The sequence below is a fragment of the Gymnoscopelus microlampas genome (genome assembly GCF_963454915.1).
Source record: "Gymnoscopelus microlampas genome assembly, chromosome: 18".
In the NCBI taxonomy this organism is placed as follows: Eukaryota; Metazoa; Chordata; class Actinopteri; order Myctophiformes; family Myctophidae; genus Gymnoscopelus; species Gymnoscopelus microlampas.
Genome location: NC_139955.1, coordinates 7,923,879 through 7,947,520, shown reverse-complemented (window position 1 = coordinate 7,947,520; position 23,642 = coordinate 7,923,879). Strand labels below are relative to the sequence as shown.

The window sequence follows — 23,642 nt, the reverse complement described above, 5'->3', positions numbered from 1 at the left end:
GGGTCTGTAACCCTGAGAGTGTAGTGTACACTGAGGATTTCACTGTGTAGATTGGGGTTCCAGAGGTATATGGTATCAAATGGGGCCTGTGGCCTAATGCAGGGGTCTCAAGGTTTTTCAGACCAATGACCCCTTCAGCTGAGAGAGAGAGATGAAGCAGGGACCCCACACTACATATTGTATAACATTGTGTTGCATATTCAACCTTTTCATAGATTTCATAGATAGCTTCATATAGACATTATGTTTGACAGCACTATTGGATCATGTTAATGTATATTTTCAGACATGTAACCACTTAAACCGAAAACACTAATAAACTTGACCTTACACTCATAGCCGATCTACAAACTCTTGTAGATCTTTGTAGATATACAGCTTGTAGATCTGCTATTTTAGGCTAAAGTTCCCTCCAGAACACACACAGATTTGGGGGCCCCCCTTTAGTAACCCCCTAAGGGTCCCGGACCCCCTGTTGAACTGGGCACTGGGGGTCGTTGAAATTAAAAAGGTTTTGAATCACTGGTCTTATCTACAATGTAAAATCCTGAGTGTTTATTTAACTATGAGAGTGTACAAATGGACCCATAAGGTACACTCTCAAAGTTACAGAGGCAAAAGGGTCCATTGGACCCTCTGGTGATCTCCAGACCCGACTTTGAGAAACAATGGTATAATAACTGATAGATTAAACAGATTAGAAGATTGCTTATTGGCACATGCTCTTGTTAAATGAATAGTCACCAACACTGTTTCTCAAAGATTTTGGAAACTCCATCTATCGTTCAATGCTGGCTACTATTTTATATGAAGTATAGACATTTTGAATTTTATAATGATATTACAAAAAGGGGCAATCATTTATCATGCCTTGAGCAGCAACTACATCACCTGCTGTACTCAATAAAGCCCATAAGGGGGCGTCTAAGGGGGTGAAGGAAGGGGCTTCAGTGCTGTGCTGCAGTTCTGATTGGAAGAATCTACATCCTATAGTCCAGAGGGATGGTCGGTCAATAACCTCGACCTCGCATCACCAGTCTTTACACCTCGGAAGTCGGTCAAGCTATGAATGGCTTAGTTGATTGGTTCTCAAAGTGGGGTCCGTGGACCCCCCCAGAGGTCCAGGCGGTCCCCAGCAAAATGTGTTAATACAATCATTTTAACCACTTTATCCATTAATATATTGGCTATTCATAAATAGCAGATATACAAACTTGTGACTCGCTGCAAGCTTGTAAATCTAAAAATCTTGAAAGTGTTTGAAAAATGTCGAATAATTACTTATTTTTTTTTATTTTTTTACACAAATCTTCCCTGGCACAAACCATTTTCAGATGGGGGTCCGCGGGCCAAATATATATCAATTTGGGGGTCCTTAGCAATTGGCACGAAAACGTTTGAGAACAAAATCTCAATCTCAAGGGGTTATTCTTAATAAAGAATTGAAATCATCATCACAACACTGGAGGAGTGTGTGGCGAAATTAAACAAATAAACCACAATCAAATACATTAGTTTACTTGTTTAATCATGGTTTTATTCATTTATTCATGTTGCAAATGTATTAATTTATTTTCGGGGTTTCTAATTAAATAAAGCAACAAATAATAATTATGTATTTATAGTTAGTGAGTGAGTGAGTGAGTGAGTGAGTGAGTGAGTGAGTGAGTGAGTGAGTGAGTGAGTGAGTGAGTGAGTGAGTGAGTTAGTTAGTTAGTTAGTTAATAATCTCTCAAAAACAGATTAAAAACAGCAGAGGGCGCTGTTTTTCATTTTTATTTGGCGATGGGTTCCCAGATTGGTTAGTAAGTAGTTAGTTAGTTAGTTAGTTAGTTAGTTAGTTAGTTAGAGACTATGTTTTGCACCCTGTCTGTCTGTTTGTCCGTCCGTCCGTCTGTCTGCAAGCAGCTAATCTCCAGCACTGTTGGCCTGGACTCGCTGCAAAGCTGTGCACACACACTCCTGGATGCCAGAGCAGAACCTCTGCCCAGAGTTTTTTAGATTGGCCTGTTATAGCGCCACCATGAGGCCGATTTTTGCAAAACATTTTTTTTTACATTACTCCAACAGATTTTGTCCAAAATTCACGCAAATTGGTACACAGTATCTCTATAGCCATGTGATCAATACTGTCTGATATTTCACATTCCATCCTAATTGGCTAATATTGGCTTTGGTTTGCTGGATTGGTCCGTTTTTTAACAAAATGCCTCAAATCATGAATGTAGCGTGCGATTACCGTGACATTTTGCACGCACATTCCCACTAGGCCGAGGAAGAAATGCCACCCACATTGGGCTGTTATAGCGCCACCAGCAGGTCGATTTTTGCAAAATACATTTTTGGAACAAAATGCCTCAAATCGTGAATGCAGCCCGATTTCCGTTAAAGGCCCAAGAAGAAATGGCCCACTTTTCACATTGGCCTATTATAGCGCCACCAGGAGGCCACAATAACCGACCTGACCTGGCGGAGACCTGTGCACCGAGGAACACTTTTTCTAGTTATCACGCCTGATTTCATACTAGTTGCGCCTTGCGCGCCTGCATCACCCACCAGACAATAGCTGCCTTGTGAGCTTGTAGATCGGCTATTTTCGCAACCAACCAACCGCGGATCAGGATTTTTTGGGGAAAGCGGATCTCAACTGGCCAATCAGAGCGCGACCATCCCTTCGGGCTATGGGACTAGTGCAGAGTCTCCCCTGGTGATTGGGGTCTAACTAGAGTCCATCAGTTTAGCAGCAGCAACACACACAGCGAAGCCAGCAGCCATGGATTTTTTAATCTACCGTTAATTGCACTATTATCCAGACAATCACACAAGAAATCCGGTGTTTATCAACGCGTTACGCTTACGCAACGCAGCACACGTTAACGACATGCAGTCGCTTTTTGTGCACCGAAGATTTGAAGTTTAAAAAAAAAATCCCCCTTTTTGCAGAAGGACAACAAACATCACGGCTCTTTACGCACCGCCACCGGTAGGTACGGTTTGTTTTGCTTGTTAGCATGATGCCGCTAGCAACAAAAAAAGGTTACCTGGGATTGCAACTCTAAACAGTTGCGATCAAGCGATTGTAACGTATTTGTATTTTTTGTTCTTGATACCGCTGGGGTTGTTGTGGGTTTGGTGCAGTGCATTGCCAGATAAGCATCAGTAGTACAGTAGTAGTTGCAGCACATTGTCACTTAATAAGGTTGGACGACATGTAGAATGAGTGAGTGATGATGGGCATATAATTATGACCGTTGGTTACTGTTACTGTTAGCCGCCTAGCTAAGATGATCAATGGCGCGGAGGGGATTGAAACGTTGGTTGACCCAAGCAGTGGTGGGAAAAGTACTCCATTTTTTTTTACTTAAGTAAAGGTATCAATACTGCAATATATAAATACTATGTTACAAGTAAAAGCCCGGAATTCAAAATTTACTTGAGTAAAAGTACAAAAGTATTAGTATCAAACGTACTACCAAAAGTAGAAAGTACTCATTATGCAGAATGTCCTGTTTCACAAGTTCTACAAGCTCACTAACGGTGTGATGTGACGCGTTGCGAACTTGTAGATCTGCTATTTTCAAATGGACGAAATGTATACAGGGCTGAAGTGGTTAATGTATGTTTTGTAATGATAATCAAAATCTACAAAGTAACTAGTAACTAAAGTTTTCAAATAATTGTAGTGGAGTAAAAATTACAATATTTGCCTCTGAGATGTAGTGGAGTAGTAAAAGCATTGAAATTTGGAAAAAAAAACTCAAAATTGTACTTAAGTACAGTGCTTGGGTAAATGTACTTAGTTACTTTACACCACTGAGTACTGTAAAGCATTTTGAGTATCGGTACTTGACTTATTCATGACTTTCACTCCACTGCTGTTTCAAAGACAAATGATAGTACTTTCGACTCCACTACCTTTCTAGGAAGGGGGTGAAAAGTACACAATGAATTATAACCACTCTTAATCCCTATTTCAAATATAGTGAAAATGTACAAGCTCACACAACCCATCGCGATGCAAGCATTGGGAGCTTGTAGATCTGCTATTTTCACTACCATCTGCTTTGACTCAAGTACTGGTGTTGAGTACTTTGTCTGTCCACCACTAGCCCTGTGGTTCTGTTCAATTCAATGTTGAGTGTTGTTTCAGTTGAATTCTAATGCAGTGGTTTTCAACCGTTTTCGCAACAAGGACCCCCAAATAAACACATTAGCCCACGGACCCCCATTTGAGAAGATATACCAGGGACTCAACCATTTTGATTTCTTGGGGTTCCCAATCTACACTTTATCATCATCATTAGTGTTCATTTAACTCGGAGAGTGTACAAATGGGGTCTGGGGCTTCCATTTGTACACTCTCAGAGTTACAGACACATACGGGTCAATTTGGTTCCTAACTATTAATTTGGCTGGGGACCCCCTGGAACCCCCTCAAGGACCACTGGTTGAGAACCACTGTTCTAATAAATGTAATAATATCAACAACCCAGTTAGGTCGGTGTGCTAAACCTCTTGTTGCCATGTTTTCACTATTACATAATACCACCAGTGTGTTAAGCCACTGCTTCTCAAACAGTTTCATGTCAAGGACTCCCAAATTCATATGTATTTGACTGCGGACCCCCCATCTGAAAAGATTTTGTACAAGGTACCTCCAATATAAGAATATTCGTGTTAAAAACGTTTTTTCCCTCCAAAATGTCCCCAAATTTTTCAGAGAAAGAAAAAAAGACATTCTACTGGCTCTGACTCCCAACACACACTAAGCGTTGTGAGATTGAAGATCTATTTTCAAAGTATAAAATAGGGTTGAAGTGGTTAAACTGTTCCTAATTTTGCTGGGGACCCCTGATACCCCCTCAAGGACCCCTGGGGAACCCCCAGACCCCACTTTAAGCACCACTGTGTTAAGCAATTAAGCATGCATGTGAGAGCTTTACACAAGAGTATAAAAAGTTTCAGATCTGCAAGCTCAGATCTGCAAGCTCAGATCGCAGCGCGAAGTGATGCGTTTTGAGCTTGTAGAGCCCTACTTTTGCCGTTTTTGTATTTGAATCCTAAGAAGTAAGAGTTTGACGTATGAGGTTTCCACCCGACAGAGACGATATTTATATTATCACTATCTATTGTATTTTTACAACACAATATAATACAGGGTTAAGAGGTCAATCAGACTAATTGATTTTATGTCGATTTGTTGATATATAAGAACAAAAGATAGCGTGCTCCTTGATTATTCGGTCATCATAGGTCGGTTTGGTTATTGGTCCTAAATATCTTTATCTTTATCTTTAAATAGCTTTGATACATTTTGGGTTGATAGGCTCTATGCACAGCAGGCATATTGGAAAGAAAGTGGGCCTCTTCCTTACTTCCTTCACAGGTGTTATCAATGATACTTAATTAAGGCTCTGTTCCATTCTGGTCAAACAGAGGCCACATCCACTCGGAGACGTTTTCAAAAATGTCACAGTCGTTTTCAAAAAGTTTACCGTACACACGGAATCGTCTCAAGAAATGTGTGTGTCCACACGAAACCACTGAAAACACCACAAAACGAAAACGCTGTAGTATATATGTCCGGCCTGTGGGTGGTGCTGTGGTGGAAATTACTCAAGTACTGTAGGCTACTTAAGTACAATTTTGAGGTATTTTTTTACTTTACTCGAGTATTTCCAATTTTCAATACTTTTACTTCTACTCCACTACATCTCAGAGGAAAATATTGTACTTTTACTCCACTGCAATTATTTGAACGCTTTAGTTACTAGTTACTTTGCAGATATAAATCATTACATTATAAAACATACATTATTTGCCCTATTTTACATAGTCTATTTGAAAATAGCCGATCTACAAGCTCACAACGGGCATCGCGACGCATTGTGAGCTGGTAGATCAGCTATTTTCAAACATTTCAGTACTTTAAGTATATTTTGATGCCAATACTTTTGTACTTTTACTTTGATTGAACTCAAGTAACATTTTGAGCACAGGCCTTTTACTTGTAACAGAGTATTTTTATATAGTGGTATTGCTACTTTTACTTAAGTAAAATATCCGAGTACTTCTTCCACCCAAATGAATTTGACCCACTGCTGGTCAGCTATAGTCGAGATGCTGCGCATCAGCTGGGTTGCGAGCGCCGTCACTACCGTCCTGGCTGAATTCAACCGGGTGTTTGTACTTTCTCTATTTACAACCCGTACATCTACATAAACGTTCAGATTTCAAATATAAAGTGCTTCCAGGCAGTGGGGGGGTGCTCGGCGCATGCGGTTTAAGCAAGAGGTGGAGCTATAGCGTCATCGGTTCAGGAAAGCTGCGTATTTGGTTGTATACACGGAGACGCAAGAGTGGCGTCTTCAGATTAATCCACTCTGTGACCCGTTTTCAAAAAGAAGCGTATTGCGGACCTAAAACGCCGGCTCCGTGTGGACGAAACGTCAAAACGATTAAAAACGTATGCGGATTCACCTAAAAACGTCTCCGTGTGGATGTGGCCAGAGTCAGGGTTATGATATTGTGCATGTTGGCTCACTGGAAACACTCTGCTACACTGGGTCTCAAAGTGTGGTACAGGGACCCTCATGGTTCCCTTGAGGGGGTTCCAAATGCCCCCTTGCGAATGTGTAACTCTGAGAGTGTACAAATGGAACCAAAGGGTCCATTTGGTTCCATTTGTACACTCTTAGAGTTATGGGGTCCCTGAAATTAAAAAGCTTGAGAACCACTGTGCTACACGAAATGGAACAGAGCCTTCATTAGTGTCATTGGTAACACCTGTGACGGAAGTAAGTCGGAGGCCCAATTTCTTTCCAGTATGGCTGCTGTGCCAAGAGCCTATTGCCCAGCCCTAAGCTGACATCAGTGTTGTTGTCTCTCTCTCTCCCTGGCAGACTGGGAGCATGGTGGTCCCAGACAGCACCAGCATAGTCCATGAGGCGGACCATGGAAGCTCCAGCGGCCTCCTGCAGAGCTCTGAGCCCGGGTACGAGGCGGAGGAGGAGGAGGAGGAGGAGCAGCAGCTGGCGGGGGTGGAGCTGGAGGAGGTCCGCAAGCTGCAGGAGCTGGTCCGACGTCTGGAGGTCCAGAACCAGACGCTCCGCAACCGGGGAGGCAAGAACCGTCTCCACGGAGGTAGGCCTGACTGCAATTACTTGAGCTACTCGCTATGCTTTTTTGATTCATTGTTAGAATTGTTTCCATTCAAAACCATTTGTTTTCCAAAAAATAATTTGTGAAAACAGCCCCTGACGCGTAGTGAGCTTGCATTTGAAAGTATACAATCATTAAGGCCGGAGGTTCCGATTCTACAAAATGTCTTCTAAATCCTAACAGTTTTCTGAAAAGCTTATGTTGCTGTATCAGTGGTTCTCAAACTTTTCCATGTTAAGGACCTCCAAAATTATATGTATTTGGCCGCGGACTCCCACTTGAAAACATTTCGTTCCAGGGACCCCCAGAAGCAAAGATTTGAGTATAAAATGTTCGCTTTAAATATATATACCGGTATATACATTCAAAGATTTGCACAAATGTTCACAATTTTTCCAAAATAGCAGATCTACAAGCTCACCGAGTGCCGCGATATGAGCTTGTAGATCTGCTATTTTTGAATAAGCAAAGTAAAAAATAATGGTTAAGTGGTTACACAGATGCGTTCCCGGTCTTAATGGGTTATAACATGAACTTTGGCGATAAATCAAACTAAAATGTCCTGCTCGTTACGCAGCCCTACTCCACGGGGGGGGCGGCAACAACAGCAACAACATCACGGCCGGCGGCACCAACATCAACGAGCGGCGGTCCTCCTGCGAAGGAGGAGTCGCCAACAACTCCCACCTCAGGCTGGAGCACAGCGGCAGCAACACAGACCTGGAGCTGTTCCCTCCTCTGGACAGCAGCAGCAGTGAGGACATGTCCCCCGTCCCCATGGCCTCTGCCGGGAGGCTGGAGGAAGAGGACGACGACGAAGAAGGGCCCTGCTTGGGGTTTCTGACCCTGCCCAGCGGCAACGGGCCGCCGCTGAGCCAGGGGCAGAGCCCCACTGCGGACGACAGCCCCTGTCAGGACAGCTATGAGTCGGAGACCCTGGCGGACAGCGACTCGGGCGTGGATCAGACGGCCCTGGACGAGTTGGACGTGCTGGACCTGGAGGACGAGTGTGCGGAGGTGCAGGACGAGGACAGTTGGTAGGTGTCAGTGGTGCCTGCGTCTCTCTGGTGTCTTCCCGCAATTTAGGCATTTAGCAGACGCTCTTTTCTAGGCATGTAACGATTCACTCAACTCACGCTATGATTCGAGTCACGATTATAGGTTCACAATACGATTTGTCACGATTCTTTTAACACAAAATTAGTTTCCAGACAAATGAAAAAAAAAATAGTTTTTATTTTATTTCTCTTACTCAAATCCAGTATCTTCTCTTTTCTTTTTCTTTCTTTTTTTTTTTTACAATACTGTGTTTTCTCTTATCCTCTTATCAATACAGTAGTAAATGACAAACTCTTTTTAAAAAAATCAATTCTCATACAAAGATCCTGTATTTTCTTTTTTTCCCCTGCTCTTTGCATCACGATTCATTAAATCGATTTAAGTTGTCACCAGTTTGAATCGATTTGAATTGATTTACAATAAATCTTTACATGCCTACAATAAGCAAGGTACACATACATCAAATGCAGAGAGACAGACAGTGTAGTGACTCAGTAAACGAGGATCACAGCTAAACCAAGAACCTAGCGTCAAGCACACAAGCAGTGGTTCTCAAACCTTTTTTAATTTCAAGGACCCCCCAGTTAGCTATGCGTTCTGACACATGGACCCCCATAACTCTGAGAATTAAGAGACCTGTAAGGGTCCATTTGGTTCCTAACTATCAACAATGTGGCTGGGGACCCTCTGGAACCGCCTCAAGGACCCTCGGGGGACACAGGGACCACACGTTGAGAACCAATGTCCCACAGCATTCCTCTCCCATTGGTCCAATTAGTGTCTTTCGGTCTCTCTGTCAGTGCTGTATGGATAAATCTCTGCTTTCTCTGACAATGAGGGATAAGGAGGAATCCACTGAGTGGGATGGACATAATGATATCAATATATGATATCGTCGCTGTGGTGGAAACCTTATATGTCCAAAACTGTTGGGAAAAAAAAGAACCTGTGTTCCAATGCGTTATAATGTAGTTATATTTTAGTCACAGGTTCTTGTTAACCCATTGAGACCTGAAGCCGATTCTAAATGTCATGTACATGGCACTCGGTGCCGCGCTATGAGCTTGTATATCTGCTATTTTTGAATAGCCCAAAGTGTAAAATAATTCTTTTTTAGCTCAAATCTAAAAATGACACAGTTCCAGGATCTTAATGGGTTAATACCTTTCATTGCTTTCACGTACAAAATGTTTCAAATATAGCAAAAGTAGCCAGTCTACAAGCTCACAACGCGTCTAAGCTTGTAGATAGGCTCTTTTTGCTACTTTTACCCGATACTCTTGTATGACGGAAGTAGGGCATTCATCTAGGGGGGAGGAAGGGGGGATTCTGCCCGACAGCGGCGATAATGATATGATATGCTGTTTTCAGCGGAGAGAGCTGACGCTCATTATCTGCGTGCATCACAGCAATGATGTCACAAAGCAAGGTTCCGTCATTGTGTTTGTGTATGTATGTTTTTTCTGAAGAACAGCCCTTGGAGCCACATGAGTCAAAATTACGTTTTCCAGTTCTCAACCTCGTGACGCCACAGCCGCATTCGCTCTTTAAGGGACGACGGGGATAGAAGTATCAGGTCACTGCTGCGTGACACTCCAGTGACAGAGAGTCTTAATATTGCTGTCGGGCAGAAACCTTGTCTCTATATTTCATCTTTGAATGTTTTGTAAATTGATGCCCTTCTCTGTGATACAAGAGCGTCATGCAAAAGTAGCGTTTTATTGAACGTGAAAGTGGTCTGTGGGTTTAAGTAATACAACAAAAATAACTACATTGGATCCATGGTTCCAATGTAGACACAGGTTCTTTTTTCTATTTCCTGAAAAGTAACGCCTTTGGACATACAAGGTTTCTGCCAGACAGTGACAATATGTAGCATGAAAAAGAACAGATGAGGGATTTTCCCCCTCCTCCCAGCAACAGAGGCAGGGAGAGTCTAATCTGAGCTATTCTTGTACTTGCAAAGGTCTACCTTTTTGACAGAGCCACGCTTTGATCATGACTAGTGACCGGGAGGAAACTAGAGCACTGGTTCTCAACGTTGGGTCCGGGGACCACCGGTGGTCCGAATGTCTGATAAGAGTCCAAATGGTCCATTTGGTTCCATTTTAGAATCATAATCCGCTTTATTTGTCAATTAGGCGTTACGTGTCTTGATCAGGGACACTTCAACATGTAGCTGGGGCCGGGAATCAAGCCTGGGACTTTCTGTCTCCCAAGCGGCCTCTCTACCCATTCAGCTTTGTCCGTGGCCATGCTGATCTCTAGTGAGCTAGAGCTGTGGTTCTCAAACCTCTTCATGGCAAGGACCCCCACATAAATATGTAATTGGTGGCGGACCCCCATCTGAAACGATTTTTGTGCAAGGGACCCTCATACAGGAATTGTGTATTTTCAAAACCATTCAAAATATTTCACATTTCAGATCTGCTATTTTCAAATAGCTGATGTTTAAAGTGGTTAAAATAATTTGGATGCTACATTAAAGGGCAAGAACGCTTTGGTAGAGGTTTGGGTTGTGTAGTTAGTTACTGCTGTGCCATGATGTAACACCAGAGGTGGATTCAAAAATAATTGCTCCATTGATGCTCCTCATTGACTTTTAAAAACAAACAGTACTGGGTTTTGTGATGTGTTTGTTTACGTGTCTAAAAGAGTGACTTTGAGAGCTATTTCACTATACAATGTAAGTCAATGAGGAGTATTGTGAATGATCAATTTCTAATCAATGGAGCAACCATTTTTTATTTCTCGCCCCACCTTTGGAGTCACATCATGGCATGGTAACTAACTACACAACCCAAAGCTCTACCAAAGTGTTCTTGCCCTTTATCTCATTTTGCTGGGGACCCTCCGGAACCTGCTTAAGGACCCTTGTGGGTCCCCGGACACCACTTTGAGAACCATTGAGCCTAGAGGGCAGTGATGTGGAGAGGAATGGGGGGGAGGGGGGAAGTGAGGGAGAGAGCATCCAGAGCGCTCGGGTCGATCCAACGTGATATAGTCAGTGAGCTGTAGGCAACACAGCAGTGTTGACATGTGAGGGAGGCTGGCGCTCCCTTACAGCTGAGCTGGCCTCTTTCATGTGACAGCGACTAGGCAGCAGCCAGCGTGACTTCACTTAACGGCTCCGTGGCAAATTTCAACAGGACACAGTGCTACTGTCCTTTATTTAAACAACTCGTTGTTAAGCCTGCTTTATTTCCCCTTTTAAATTAATCTGGGATATATGTTAACTCGCTGAGTGCCAGAATTGATGAATTAATGAAGTCAGCACTGACAGCGTTATTGAGCATTTTTACTAACCTTTTCAAGAGCCACAGAATATTTAGTCCCAGGACGACACACAAGTGTCAAAAGTGACTAAAGACGGAGGAGTGTGTCTGCTTACATCGGGGGGGAAAAAAATTTGTCACGTGACCCAACGTTCTTTACCTATTGGCTGTTGAATATAGCTTGTCCACGCCAAAAACACAGAAAAAAACAAGAAAGCAGAGAAAAAAATATTCTTCTTAATCTAAATCCTTTAAGATTAGATCGGACGGGACTGGGTTTGTTGTGATCACATTATTTCCATTTCCAACACTGAAAACACGGTTTGGACGTGCTACACGTCAATGGCACTGAATGGGTTAAAAGATTCGACCAAGGCCAGAGCTATTTGGCCTATACTAGTTCATGGAAGACTTTAAGCTATCAGTGAGGCTTCATGAATTTCGCTGCTGAGGGTGTCCAGTTATAGTGTTAGCGCATGTCTGCCTTATTGTCCTGGTTTGGGACAAATGTCTAATTTGACAGAATATACTCATCAGGATTTATTTTAAGGAAATTAATAATGCAATATCTGCATTACAAATCTGTCTTAATTTGTGGGTACATGTTTGTGTTCTGCTATGGCTGATCTCGACCAGGTTGTTTTGCTGTTAGGTACTTAACTTTAGCAGATCAGCCATGGGGCTTAACAGCCAAACCCGTTGTGATTTGAGTCAGTCGCACAGCCCTACCATATGTGCTTTGTGAGGTTATCATCGTAGCCACAACATCCAGTAATCCACACAGGGGCCATAATCTGATCTGACCTGGGCTGGATGCTGTGGCATGGCTAAAAGCATGTGTTCCGGGGGCGGTGGGAGGGGGGGTCGAGTGAGGGGGCTCTTTGTGACAACGAGAACTAAATGAACCCAACCATGCCGTGAAATTCATTTCACAGGTTCTGGATTTGTTTCTGTTTAGTAATATACGACTCTCACATAAGGTCTCACATAAGGCTCTCAAAACCTAATTTGGGCCCAGCTCAGGAGGTGGAACTTGTTTCCAAATCACCTCCCAATCTCAGAACAGACACTCTAACCACAAGGCCACTGAGCTTGGCTTAAGTGGTTAAATAAATCAAAACATTAACATGTTAATTTAGTTTTGGCTAAGTTAAATGTTCTTCATGTGTTGAGAGCAACTTTCATTGAAATGAATAGCTGGGGGCGGGGCAGTCCGCCCTCTAGATATAATAACTATGTCAAAACATCGATAATCTAGACTCAAAATTGGGATTGTATCGTACCCACAAATCTGGCACCGGTTGGACTCTAGTATTGATCCCTGTGGACTCATCCTAACTATCAGGAGCAGTGGGCAGCCACTCTTAAGACCAGTGCCTTGCTCATGGGACCTGGCAGGAGTATGTCCCGACTCCCTCGCTTGCATGTTTTTTTCTGTGGGAGGAAACCCACGCGAACACGGCAGGGAGAACACAAAAACTCCACACAGAAAGGAAATGGACTTGAAGTATATGTGTACATTATCAACAAATCGATTAACCATTTATGCGTTATTTTATGCTTTGTCGCACAATGGTGTCATAATAGCAGATATAAAAGATGAAAATAGCAGATCTACAAGCTCACAACACGATGGGAGCTTGTATATCACTATTTCACTATTTTTGAATTTCTTTTTAATGTTTCGCCTATGTGAAATGCCCAAAATAGGGACAGACCATTAATCGATTATTTTATTAAATTATCGATGATTTTGTATAATCGATTGGTTCGATTAACTGTAGCAGCCCAATAGGGCTGAAGTGGTTAACTCCAAAGCATTCAGAAGTAGCTCTGACTCTCTGAATCTCTCAGAGGCTGTGCTCTCCAGCAGGCCATGGTGTGTCTCTCTCTCAGAGGCTGTGCTCTCCAACAGGCCATGGTGTGACTCTGTCTCTCTCTCAGAGGCTGTGCTCTCCAGCAGGCCATGGTGTGTCTCTCTCTCAGAGACTGTGCTCTCCAACAGGCCATGGTGTGACTCTGTCTCTCTCTGAGGCTGTGCTCTCCAGCAGGCCATGGTGTGACTCTGTGTCTCTCTCTCTGAGGCTGTGCTCTCCAGCAGGCCATGGTGTGACTCTGTCTCTCTCTCTGAGGCTGTGCTCTCCAGCAGGCCATGGTGTGTCTCTCTCTCTGAGGCTGTGCTCTCCAACAGGCCATGGTGTGACTCTGTCTCTCTCTCAGAGGCTGTGCTCTCCAGCAGGCCATGACCTGGATAACTCTCCGCATTGTTTCTCATCCCAGTGGAACATCATGGCTCGCTCTTTGTATTTGTCCAGTGGGAAGATGAGTTGCCAACGTAGATTCGCTCAAAACCAGTGGGCGGAGGCTTTTCTGCGACTGACTCTCTGGGATCGATCCCACGTAATTGACCACTGGTCCACACATTGCAACCAACCAACCAGCCAACCACCCACCAGGATTAGGGCTGCAACAGTTAATCGAACTGGTCACATTAATCGATTATAAAAATAATTGATAAGTTAATAAAATAGTGAAAATAGACAATCTACAAGCTCTCCTGCAAAGCGTTGTGAGCTTGTACATCAGCTATTTTCACTTCTGCTATTTCCCGCAGTTTAGGATAGATTCTTTCATCCCCTAGTGCACACCAGCATTGTGGACATTTGGATACAGGGCAAAGCCTTGCTGCCATTGCTGCTGAGCCGGTTTGTTGGACAGGATAGGCTTTGGGGTAGAGAAAAAACAGTTGTATTGGTTTGGGCCGGAGATGTACAGGCAGCTCTCCACCGTACCGATTTAGTCCCGACTCTGCGGCAGGAGGCGTTGGAAAGCGTCTGCTGCCGACAACCTGTTGTCGAATAGCGTCGTTCCGTCGGGTTGGTCCCTCTATTGACCCGACGATCTGTTCAGAGCACTGTTCAGTCTTTGGGCCGACTGGTAGAGCCATGGGGTAGTGAAAAAGGGGGAGAGGGGGGTAAAGGTTTGGTCCGAGCTGGCTTCGGTGTTGCCAGATTATGTGAGTGAAACAAGCGACCAAGTCTATGACAAGCCCAAAAGAAGCGACCAGTTTCACCACTTGAGCCCTATTATATCAGCTCTTTTCAAAAAGAATCTTGAAAGCAAGCCCAAATAAGCAACTACACTTCAGAAACAAGCCCAAACAAAAGCAACCAGCAACTATGAAAATTGACAAGATATTATACTTTACAGGAAAACAAGCCCAAAGGCGTTTATAATAAGCCAGCCTGCCAGCTCTAACGCATTAGCACAACACTGTGCGTATCGGCCGTCTGCTTAAATGCCAAAATGTTGTAGTCTGTTGTAGTTGGAAGTAGTAGAAGGTTGTTTAGTGGAGAGTCACCTTACAATGTTGTTCTGTTGACCTGTGGTATTTACTCGCATTAAGTCACAGTAGGGGCGACAGTAGGGCCACAGTAGGCGACAATAATCACGATTAATTCAAACTTTTGCCTTGATTACCATTAATGAACGATTATTAAAAAACTGTCGATGTGACACGTTGTGAGCTTGTAAATCTTCTATTTTCATGATTATACGCGCCGCCTGTTTTGCTGCAGAACCATTATAACTACGGTAGCTAAGACATACTTCCTGTACACATTATATATACTTATTATTAAAGGTGGTTTAAGTTATATATTGTTTTGTTGAAATAAGTGTTGAATAATAGCCCTATATTCTGATGGTAATCATTGCTAGACTGTATAGTGTTTGTTCAGTAACAGGGATTTTCCCGTCTCTCCAGTTCTTTAGTAAACACACTGTAGCCTTTATGAGTTCTCTCCTGATTGGATGGAATTGGTATCCATTCCCAACTCCATCTTCTGTTTTTCTGGAGAGATGGGGAGGCCTCTGTTACCTAATAAACATTCTATAGCAATGATTACAATCAGAATATAGAGCCTGAACCTTTTAACAATAACCTTTTTTGTTCTAACCAAAACATATCACTTACAGAACCTTTTTAAGTGCATACCTTGCAGGCTAACCAAAGCATTTAATGCGCTTACTTACATTCCGCTACAGACTAGCTTGAAACGTAACCACTTATGCCCTACTTTATATACTTTGTCGTTTGGCGAGTGTCGACGAATAGCAAAAATAGCAGATCTACAACCTTACAATGTGTCACAGCACGACACATTGTGACCGTGTAGATTTCTATTTTTGAATATTTTGAAAACTTTTTGACATTTAGATTGATTTATTTTGTATTTTTATGTTAAGGTTGAAACATGTTTAGAAAAATATAAATGAGGGCCACCTTTATTTAACTTGCCTCTTGTTTTATTTGTTTTTATTCATTTACTTAACACTTGTTCCCACTCTCTCCTTTGTGGTCCCTCGTTTGGTTTGAATTTACGGACCAATTCATCCATTTCATTACCTTTATATATATTGGTCCTCACTAATTATAAGATAATTCTGTCTACTCACTCTGTGCCTCAGAGGAGGGCTGTGGACAGTTCAGACACCTGTCCACCAGTGTCACCAGTTTTTGTAATTTAGAACAAGATTTCAAACATTTTGCTTTATTGTGTATTAATTCAAGAACGGCTTCTATTTCAGCATGTTAACTTTCCAGGACGAGAAAGGCTGTAGTTTCTATTAGCTTGAAATCCTCATCGATTAAGTCATTGATTCGGCAGGTTTCTGAACTGTCCACAGCCCACCATTGAGACGCAGAGGGAGCAGACAGAAATTGTGCCATCTTATAATGAGCATTAATGAGGACCAATTAAATGAAGATATAACAGGGGAAATCATTGAAGTGCTTCTTTAACTTTAACTTTTCTTTTTGCCTCCCTCCCTCCTTGCAGGCTATATGTGTCTCCTAAGAAGCAGGTAGCAGACTTGGGTCCAGAGTCTCCATTGAAGTGGTGTCGACAGGTTCTGGACCATCCCAGCCCTGAGACGGAGGTGGCACGTCGCACACTGATGACACGTCTGGACCAATGTACGTGTGTCTTCACTGTTATTTACACCAGGGGTGCCCAAACGATGAGTACGGCGGCTGAGTACTTTGGTCCACCACTGCCAAGCTATTTAAAGTCGGTAGATACACACGGCGCAAACAATGCAAGGAAATGCTTTCTTTTGAGGTCTTTGAACTAAGCGCACCATGAGGCCTACACTATATCTAAAAAAAACTGTTGTACATACAAAACAAGAGATAAGAATCAGTCTAGCACCACCATACATGTACATACAGTCCACTCTACGCCAGTCAGTCCACAAATGAGTTCGATTAACTGTTGTGCCGTTATGTAGGACGCTATGTCTAACAAAAGACAGTGTTCAAATGAGTTTCAATTTGCATTCATGTGAGAAAGGCTTCTGTGACTTTTTACTACCATGGACTTTCCTGGCCAAGTTGTGGAGCACCTGGTTCTCGTGACACTGTCAACCCCCTGCGGTGAATGGATTCTTATTTACTGCTCATAACAACAAGGACCTGTGACTGTAGTTTTATTTACTGCTCACAACCGCAAGTGAATCATGTTGACAATGTCCCACATAGCTTACAGCAGCGGTTCTCAACCTTTTCTGGATCAGGGCCCACTTGAAAATCTGAAAGGCGTTCGCGGCCCACACATCTGACCACTCAACACGGCCTACAATACTTGCCTATGAAATAAATTGACAAAGATCAAAAAATAAGATTTTCTTTGTGATTTTACTTTGTTTTAGTTAGTTTTGTAAACAGTACAGTTTCAGATAGTTATCCAAAGATTTGTTTTGATATTTATTTCAGTTCAGTAAACCCTTTTCCCCGTTTTTTCACGTTATTTTGAATAACCTTGGCTCCCATTCGATACTGACGGTGCTTGAAGCCAGTGCTTCCTGCACTAACGGCACAATGGAACAACAAAGCTATTCACACCAGCTCTGAATGAGGCCTGGGTTGGATTACCTTCCCCCACGGCCCTGGCTCAGCTCACATGTTTAAATACCATCGTCCGCCAGTGGTGGACGATGGTAAGTATTTACACAGTACTTTATACTTCTACTCTACTGCCTCTCAGGGGCACATATTGTACTTTTTACTTGACCACAAGTATTTGAAAACTTTAGTTACTTTGTATATAACATATGTTCAATAGGCTGAATGTAGGTTTTGGAATATTAATCAAAATCTTCAAGAACTAAAGTTTTCAAATAATTGTAGTGGAGTAAAAAGTACAATATTTTCCTCGTGGGATGTCGTGGAGTAGAAGTATAGAGAAAAATAGACCTACTTGAGTACAGTAAAAAATACCTCAAAATTGTACGTAAGTACAGTACTTGAGTAAATGTACTTTAGTTACTTTCCACCAGTGATGCCTGCTGGCAGCGCAGCGTCCACACATGGATGTACAGCTAACAGTGAAGGTGCGTTCCAACAGGTGTATGTAAGGAACATTATGCCCTCGTCGCGGAGCTCTACTTTATGTCAAATATAGGACATGTTGTTCTCAGCATTATGAAATGACCTACCTAAAAGGTGTGTGGGCTTTTTGTGGTTGCGTGCATCCAAAAAGTTTTGTTCCCAACTTTTCACCGATTCAACACAAAGTACGACATACCTTACGCGCGTCATCATGACATACTTAACCACATGATTCCTAGCGTCGCTATTCTTGCGCAAACATTTGGAGAAAATAGCTGATTTACAAGCTGATGACGAATCGCAGCGGTGAAGAGATTTGTTGTAGAGAGAGAGAGAGAGAGAGAAAAAAGATGGCCAAGCACAGACCCCTGAGGGGCCCCGGTAAATTAACTCATTCACTGCCTGAATTATTTCTGGCCGCGTTTGCCCACTGCCAAGAATTACTCAGGAGCCGAGATACAGAATTTTTAAGTTAACAAGGAAGTGGATGGGAGTCTAGATCTTCGAAAAATCATATCTCCTTGGTCTTTGGGTCAAATAAAAAAAAAGTCATTTTTTAAAAAGTCGTTTTAGTCGTTCTAGGCAGGCATTGCTTATGGGACAAAAGTCGTTTTAGTCGTTCTAGGCAGTGAATGAGTTAAGAGTATACTGTAGTGTTTAAGCACGTGAGCCCTATGAATCCCTATTCTGGGGGGAACATTTGCCGAAAATAAAAGCTCTACAATCTACAAGATTGATCTACAGGTTGTGAGCTTGTAGATCGGCTATTTTCAGAGAGCAATTTGGTGTAGAGGGTTGCCAAATACATATACATTTGGGGGTCCTTCTACATGAAGTTTTTTGAGAACCCGGCGCGGCGTCCCCACACGGACGTTACATCGCAATCTAAATTAACTCTGTGAGGGTACAGATGAAACCAAATGGGACCCGCGGTTAGTCCTGTACCCTCTCGCTCTCGGACTACAAAATGTCTCTTTTAAGGCAAAGCCACCCGCTCATATTGAACATAATTCCTAAGTAAATCGTTAATGAACAGAGCTAAATCGGTTTGTGTGCCTCAGCAAGAGCTTGTGTGTGTTTTGTTGTCTTGTTGCTGCTTGATCTGGGTCGCTGTTGGAGGTGGAACCGTGTGTGTGTGTGTTTGGAGTCAAGCCAATACTTTATTTTTTACCGTTTCTTGATTTAAAAAAAGTCATATTTTTTGGTTGCCACTGTGGGACCCCAACGGCACCTTCCCACGACCCCACTTTGGGTCGCGACCCATAGTTTGAGAACCGCTGGCCTATGTCATTTCATTATTATTTTTAATAAATAAACAAAATTAATTGTTTATTTATTTTTATTGTGTTTTTTTTAATGACTGGCCATTATTTTAAGACGGTGACATTTTTTTGTATTCTGTAATTTCTGTTTTGTTAGCTTTTTTTACTTGAAAATATAACTTAGGCCCTTATTTTAATGTTTGTCCTGTCCCGTCCTGTCCCCTGCAGCGTCCCGGTGGAGGAACATGTACAGCAGCCCCTCGGGGGACGCGGGCACCACCAGCTCAGGCCTGACCTCTCCTGGGTACCACAAATCAACTAACAAATCTACCCTACTAACCTGTGGCAACTCAGGTATGGCATGATGAGATTAACACTACGGGTGCAACAGTGAAACCCAACGTCGATTTAATCGATTATAGAAAATAATTGATAATTTGTTAGTTAATGAAATCTATTCATAATCAATCCCTACTTTGGGTTATTGTAGGCAAAACATTTCGGAAATAGTGAAAATAGCTGATCTTTGTAGATCAGCTACTTTCACTATCTTTGCACAGTACCGTTGTGTGACTCAGTATAAAATCACACTTAAGAAGTTAATCAGTTCGTTGATATACAATATAAAATAAAATAAATTGCTTCTCCTTTATTCAATTAATCAGTAATAGATAGAATAAAGGCTAAAAAGATAATGGACAGTTGCAGCCCTAATTAACACGCAGTGCTGTTCAGCCTCTGCTCTGCACAGTATCTGTGCTGTAACTGCATTGAAAGGTTACATGCACTAATGTGCCCTATAAAGCACTGGTTTCTCAACCTCTTTCCTTTCAGGCCACGGACTCCCCATTTGATAAACATTTTTAGATCTGGGTTCCTCTGGGATCCGCTGTGTTTAATTAACTCTGAGAGTTAAATTAACTCTGAGAGTTAAATTAACTCTGAGAGTTAACTCTTAGAGTTAAGAGAGCCATGGCGGTCCCCCCTGGGGATCCGGGGTGCCTTGAGGGAGTGTATTGATAGTTAGTTTAACTGAGGATTTTACAGTGTAAAACTCTGGGGTCTCGGAGTGTTAATGGTATCAACGCATATCATAGTGGTGGTCCTGGAAATGAAAAATGTTGAGAATCACTGTTCTAATTGGATCTGCAGAGTAACAATGGAAAGTTGGAGATGGCATTCAAGATACGTGTGTGTGTGTGTGTGTGTGTGTGTGTGTGTGTGTATGTGCATGTGAGCGTGTTTGCATGTGTGTATGGTGAATTACTGAGCTATGATAATGATATCGGTGAGCCTGGCTTGGTGGCAGTATTGGTTATAAATACTTTGCACTTGTGTTAATATAGACACTAGGGATGTGCACTGCAACTCATTTCACTGAAATGTAAACAATGTTCTTGTACATATAGGACAAATGTTTTTGTACTTGACTGGTACATGACTAATGTAAAAGTAGGACAACACTACTATAAAAAAGCCAATTGGTAATGTTTCATATAATATTCAAATAACCCAATCTTATTTTAAATGCTGCTTAAAAGTAGGGCATATTGTGACCATGTTTATCCTCAGATTCAGCTAAATGGATTTCCTTTGACAACAGTCTTTCTCACGTAAAACCCAAATAGGAAAAAACATGGTTAACCTTGTGGAATGGAAGTGTACTCCAGTGAACATGCTGACGCCATTATCCATGCTGGGGTGTTTGCTGGTTTAAATTTGCTGATTTGATTATTCTTTGTGTCCTGCTTCCAAGGAAGCCCAGCCCATATGAACTTACAGGACACTTTTCCCGTTTATTTTATACAATTAACGTAAACAATGCACAGACATGACAATTCATCACAAGCAATGATCAAACAAATAATCAACAAAAACACTCAAGATACATACTATTATATACAACAAAAAATACAAATACAACCCTTCTAATTGGGCCTGTTAACTCCTGCCTTGTCTTGTATTCCAGGCCTTTATATATATATATATATATTGTCTTTCTAAATGTACCTGTAAGGCAGCCTTCACTTTACAACGCTGACAACGGCATGATTGCTCAGAGTAACTCGGGGAAATAATAAGTTGCCTTGAGCACTTCAGTATGTCATTCATGCTTGAATAAAAGCATGTTTTATACTAAATTGATGATAATAAATAATAGTTTAACAACTAGGATTTAGCAAACGATTAGCAGGGACAGAAGCGTTTAATACACTAGTTGACTAGTCGTGCACATCCCTAATACGCACTGTGCAAAGACCAGCAATGCTTGTGTTGTTGTGCAAACTCTATGAATAACCAATCTTTGCATGAACCTGTGGACTTGTTGCTTGGCTTGTGTGAGGGTGACATTGTCTAATATTTTACATAACCAAATGCCCCTGGATGTTATTGTTGTTGTCCAGTGCCATGGGTGTGTGTACAGACAGACAGACGGACAGGCCTGGCAGGCAGACTTTGCATACAGCTTTCCCTGTCCATTATCACCAGACAGACAAGGACGTTCCAGATTAATGCTGATGGACTCAGCTGGCGGTGAAGACAAAGTGTCTGGAGCCAGACCGATATATTGGCCATTATTTGACTTTGACAACATCAGTACCTGCAATTATGCATTATTGATTTTAAAGTTGAAAGTAAAAATGGAAAGTTATGTTTTTGAAGTTGGTTTCAAGATTTTGCAACAAAGCATTGGTTCGCTTATCAATGGTCTAGGATTCTTCCAAAATGAATCGGCGTCAGACCTAAAAATGTTGCATCTCTACTGGACTGCAAGAAGAACATATTCTTTCAAACACAGGCCATAGCTGGATGTCAGATAGACATAGATGATTCCCAGACTCACATCTACAAGTCTCACACACCGAAGAAGTTGGTGGTGGGGGGGGGGGGGGGGGGGGGTTGTCCATATTTTGGATTACTCTTGAGGTGAAGCGAGATGCTGTTTGTCAAAGCGGTGGATGTTTGGGTTTTTCAGGTTTGATGGGAGTGCGCTCGGCCCTGAGCTCACAGTCGTCCATTGACAGCGAGCTCAGTACGTCAGATGACTCCATCTCGATGGGATACAAGCTGCAGGACCTCACCGACGTGCAGATCATGGCTCGTCTACAAGAGGAGAGTGAGTAGTCGTGCCTTGCATGTCACGTTCACCACAGAAGCCATAAATTACTTTTCCCCCAGAGTCCAAAGTGTACAGTATATGACGGGCAGCTGATAAGGAAATATGAAGTCAGTCTGAGCCTTTTGTACCGATGACTGTGTCAGCTGCAGATTGAGCTTATTGGGACAGGTGAAAAGTGACAAGGAATGTTGGAACAGGAGGAGTAGGACAGAAGCGCTACGTCCTACCGGTGCGGGCTCCTCAATAACACGCTTCTCGATTAACCCATTAAGACCTGAGGCAATTCTTTAAAAAAAAAATCTAAATCCTGACAGTTTTTGGGAAAAAAATCTGCATTTTTTCCCCCAAGATTTTTCAAAAATAGCAGATCTACAAGTTCATAGCGCGGCACTCGGTGCCGCGCTATGAGCTTGTATATCTGCTATTTTTGAATAGCCAAATAAATCTAAAGTGACACAGATGCGTTCCAGGTATTAATGGGTTGATAAAAAAAAAGTAAAGGATATAGTAATCGCTAAGAAAATTGTTGCGGTCAGGTAGAAACCTTGTATCTTCATATTTCAACTTTTAATGTTTTGTTGTAAATTAATGCACTACTTCATACAAGACAAGAGTGTCACATAAAAGTAGTGAACATATCAGATCTACAAGCTCACAACGTCTCGCATTTCGAGCTTATAGATCTGATATTTTCACTATTTAAAATCGTTTTTATGGATAATGATTAAAAAAAGCAAGGGTTTTGGAATTGGCTCAATGCACAGCAGCCATATTGGAAAGAAATTTAGGCCTCTTCTTACTTCCTTCACAGGTGTTACCAATGATACTAATGAAGGCTCTGTTCCATTCTGGTCAGGGTGCTGATATCGTAACCTGACTCTGTCAAATAGAAGAAGCTTGCGACACACATTTTGTTTCACAGCCTACTTCCATCTGAGACTCCTGAAGCAGAATTGATGACAGACGGCATTTTCATTTTTTCAAGCTACTTGGCAGGTGATTGGATGATCCCGCCCCTAGCAGCCGCTGATTGGTTAGAACACGCAGCGGTTCGGGCAGTTTTACTCCCTGAGCAATCCCAGACCTCCTTCCTGAAATCAAATGCAAATGAGATTTCCGGAGGGAGGGGGGTTGACCAGGCTACTGATATCGTGCATGTTGGCTCACTAGAAACACTCCATTTTGGTTCCCAAATAGCCCCTTATGGTGGGTGTGTAACTCTGAGAGTGTACAAATGGAACCAAATGGACCCTTAACTCTTGAGAGTGTACAAATTTGGTTCCATTTGTACACTCTCAGAGTTATGGGGGTCCTTGAAAATAAGACAACCACTGTGCTACACTAAATGGAACGGAGCCTTAATTAGTATTATT

At 42.3% G+C, this 23,642-nt stretch overlaps 1 protein-coding gene across 2 annotated transcripts in view; it reads left to right on the top strand.

The window, feature by feature from the left end:
* Positions 1 to 2,745: 2,745 nt before the first annotated feature.
* LOC311065567 (SLAIN motif-containing protein-like) overlaps positions 2,746 to 23,642 on the top strand; it is a 29,484-nt gene continuing 8,587 nt past the window's right edge. Inside the window, exons 1-7 of one of the 2 annotated variants that reach the window (XM_084085978.1) lie at positions 2,746 to 2,983; positions 6,903 to 7,143; positions 7,739 to 7,997; positions 8,037 to 8,198; positions 16,337 to 16,473; positions 19,377 to 19,502; positions 22,126 to 22,266. In XM_084085978.1, coding sequence (XP_083942104.1) covers positions 6,912 to 7,143; positions 7,739 to 7,997; positions 8,037 to 8,198; positions 16,337 to 16,473; positions 19,377 to 19,502; positions 22,126 to 22,266 — 1,057 coding nt within the window. In that variant the 5' untranslated portion in view covers positions 2,746 to 2,983; positions 6,903 to 6,911. Of the gene's footprint in view, positions 2,984 to 6,902; positions 7,144 to 7,738; positions 8,199 to 16,336; positions 16,474 to 19,376; positions 19,503 to 22,125; positions 22,267 to 23,642 lie in introns of both variants that reach the window. The other variant, XM_084085977.1, reaches the window with a different exon arrangement.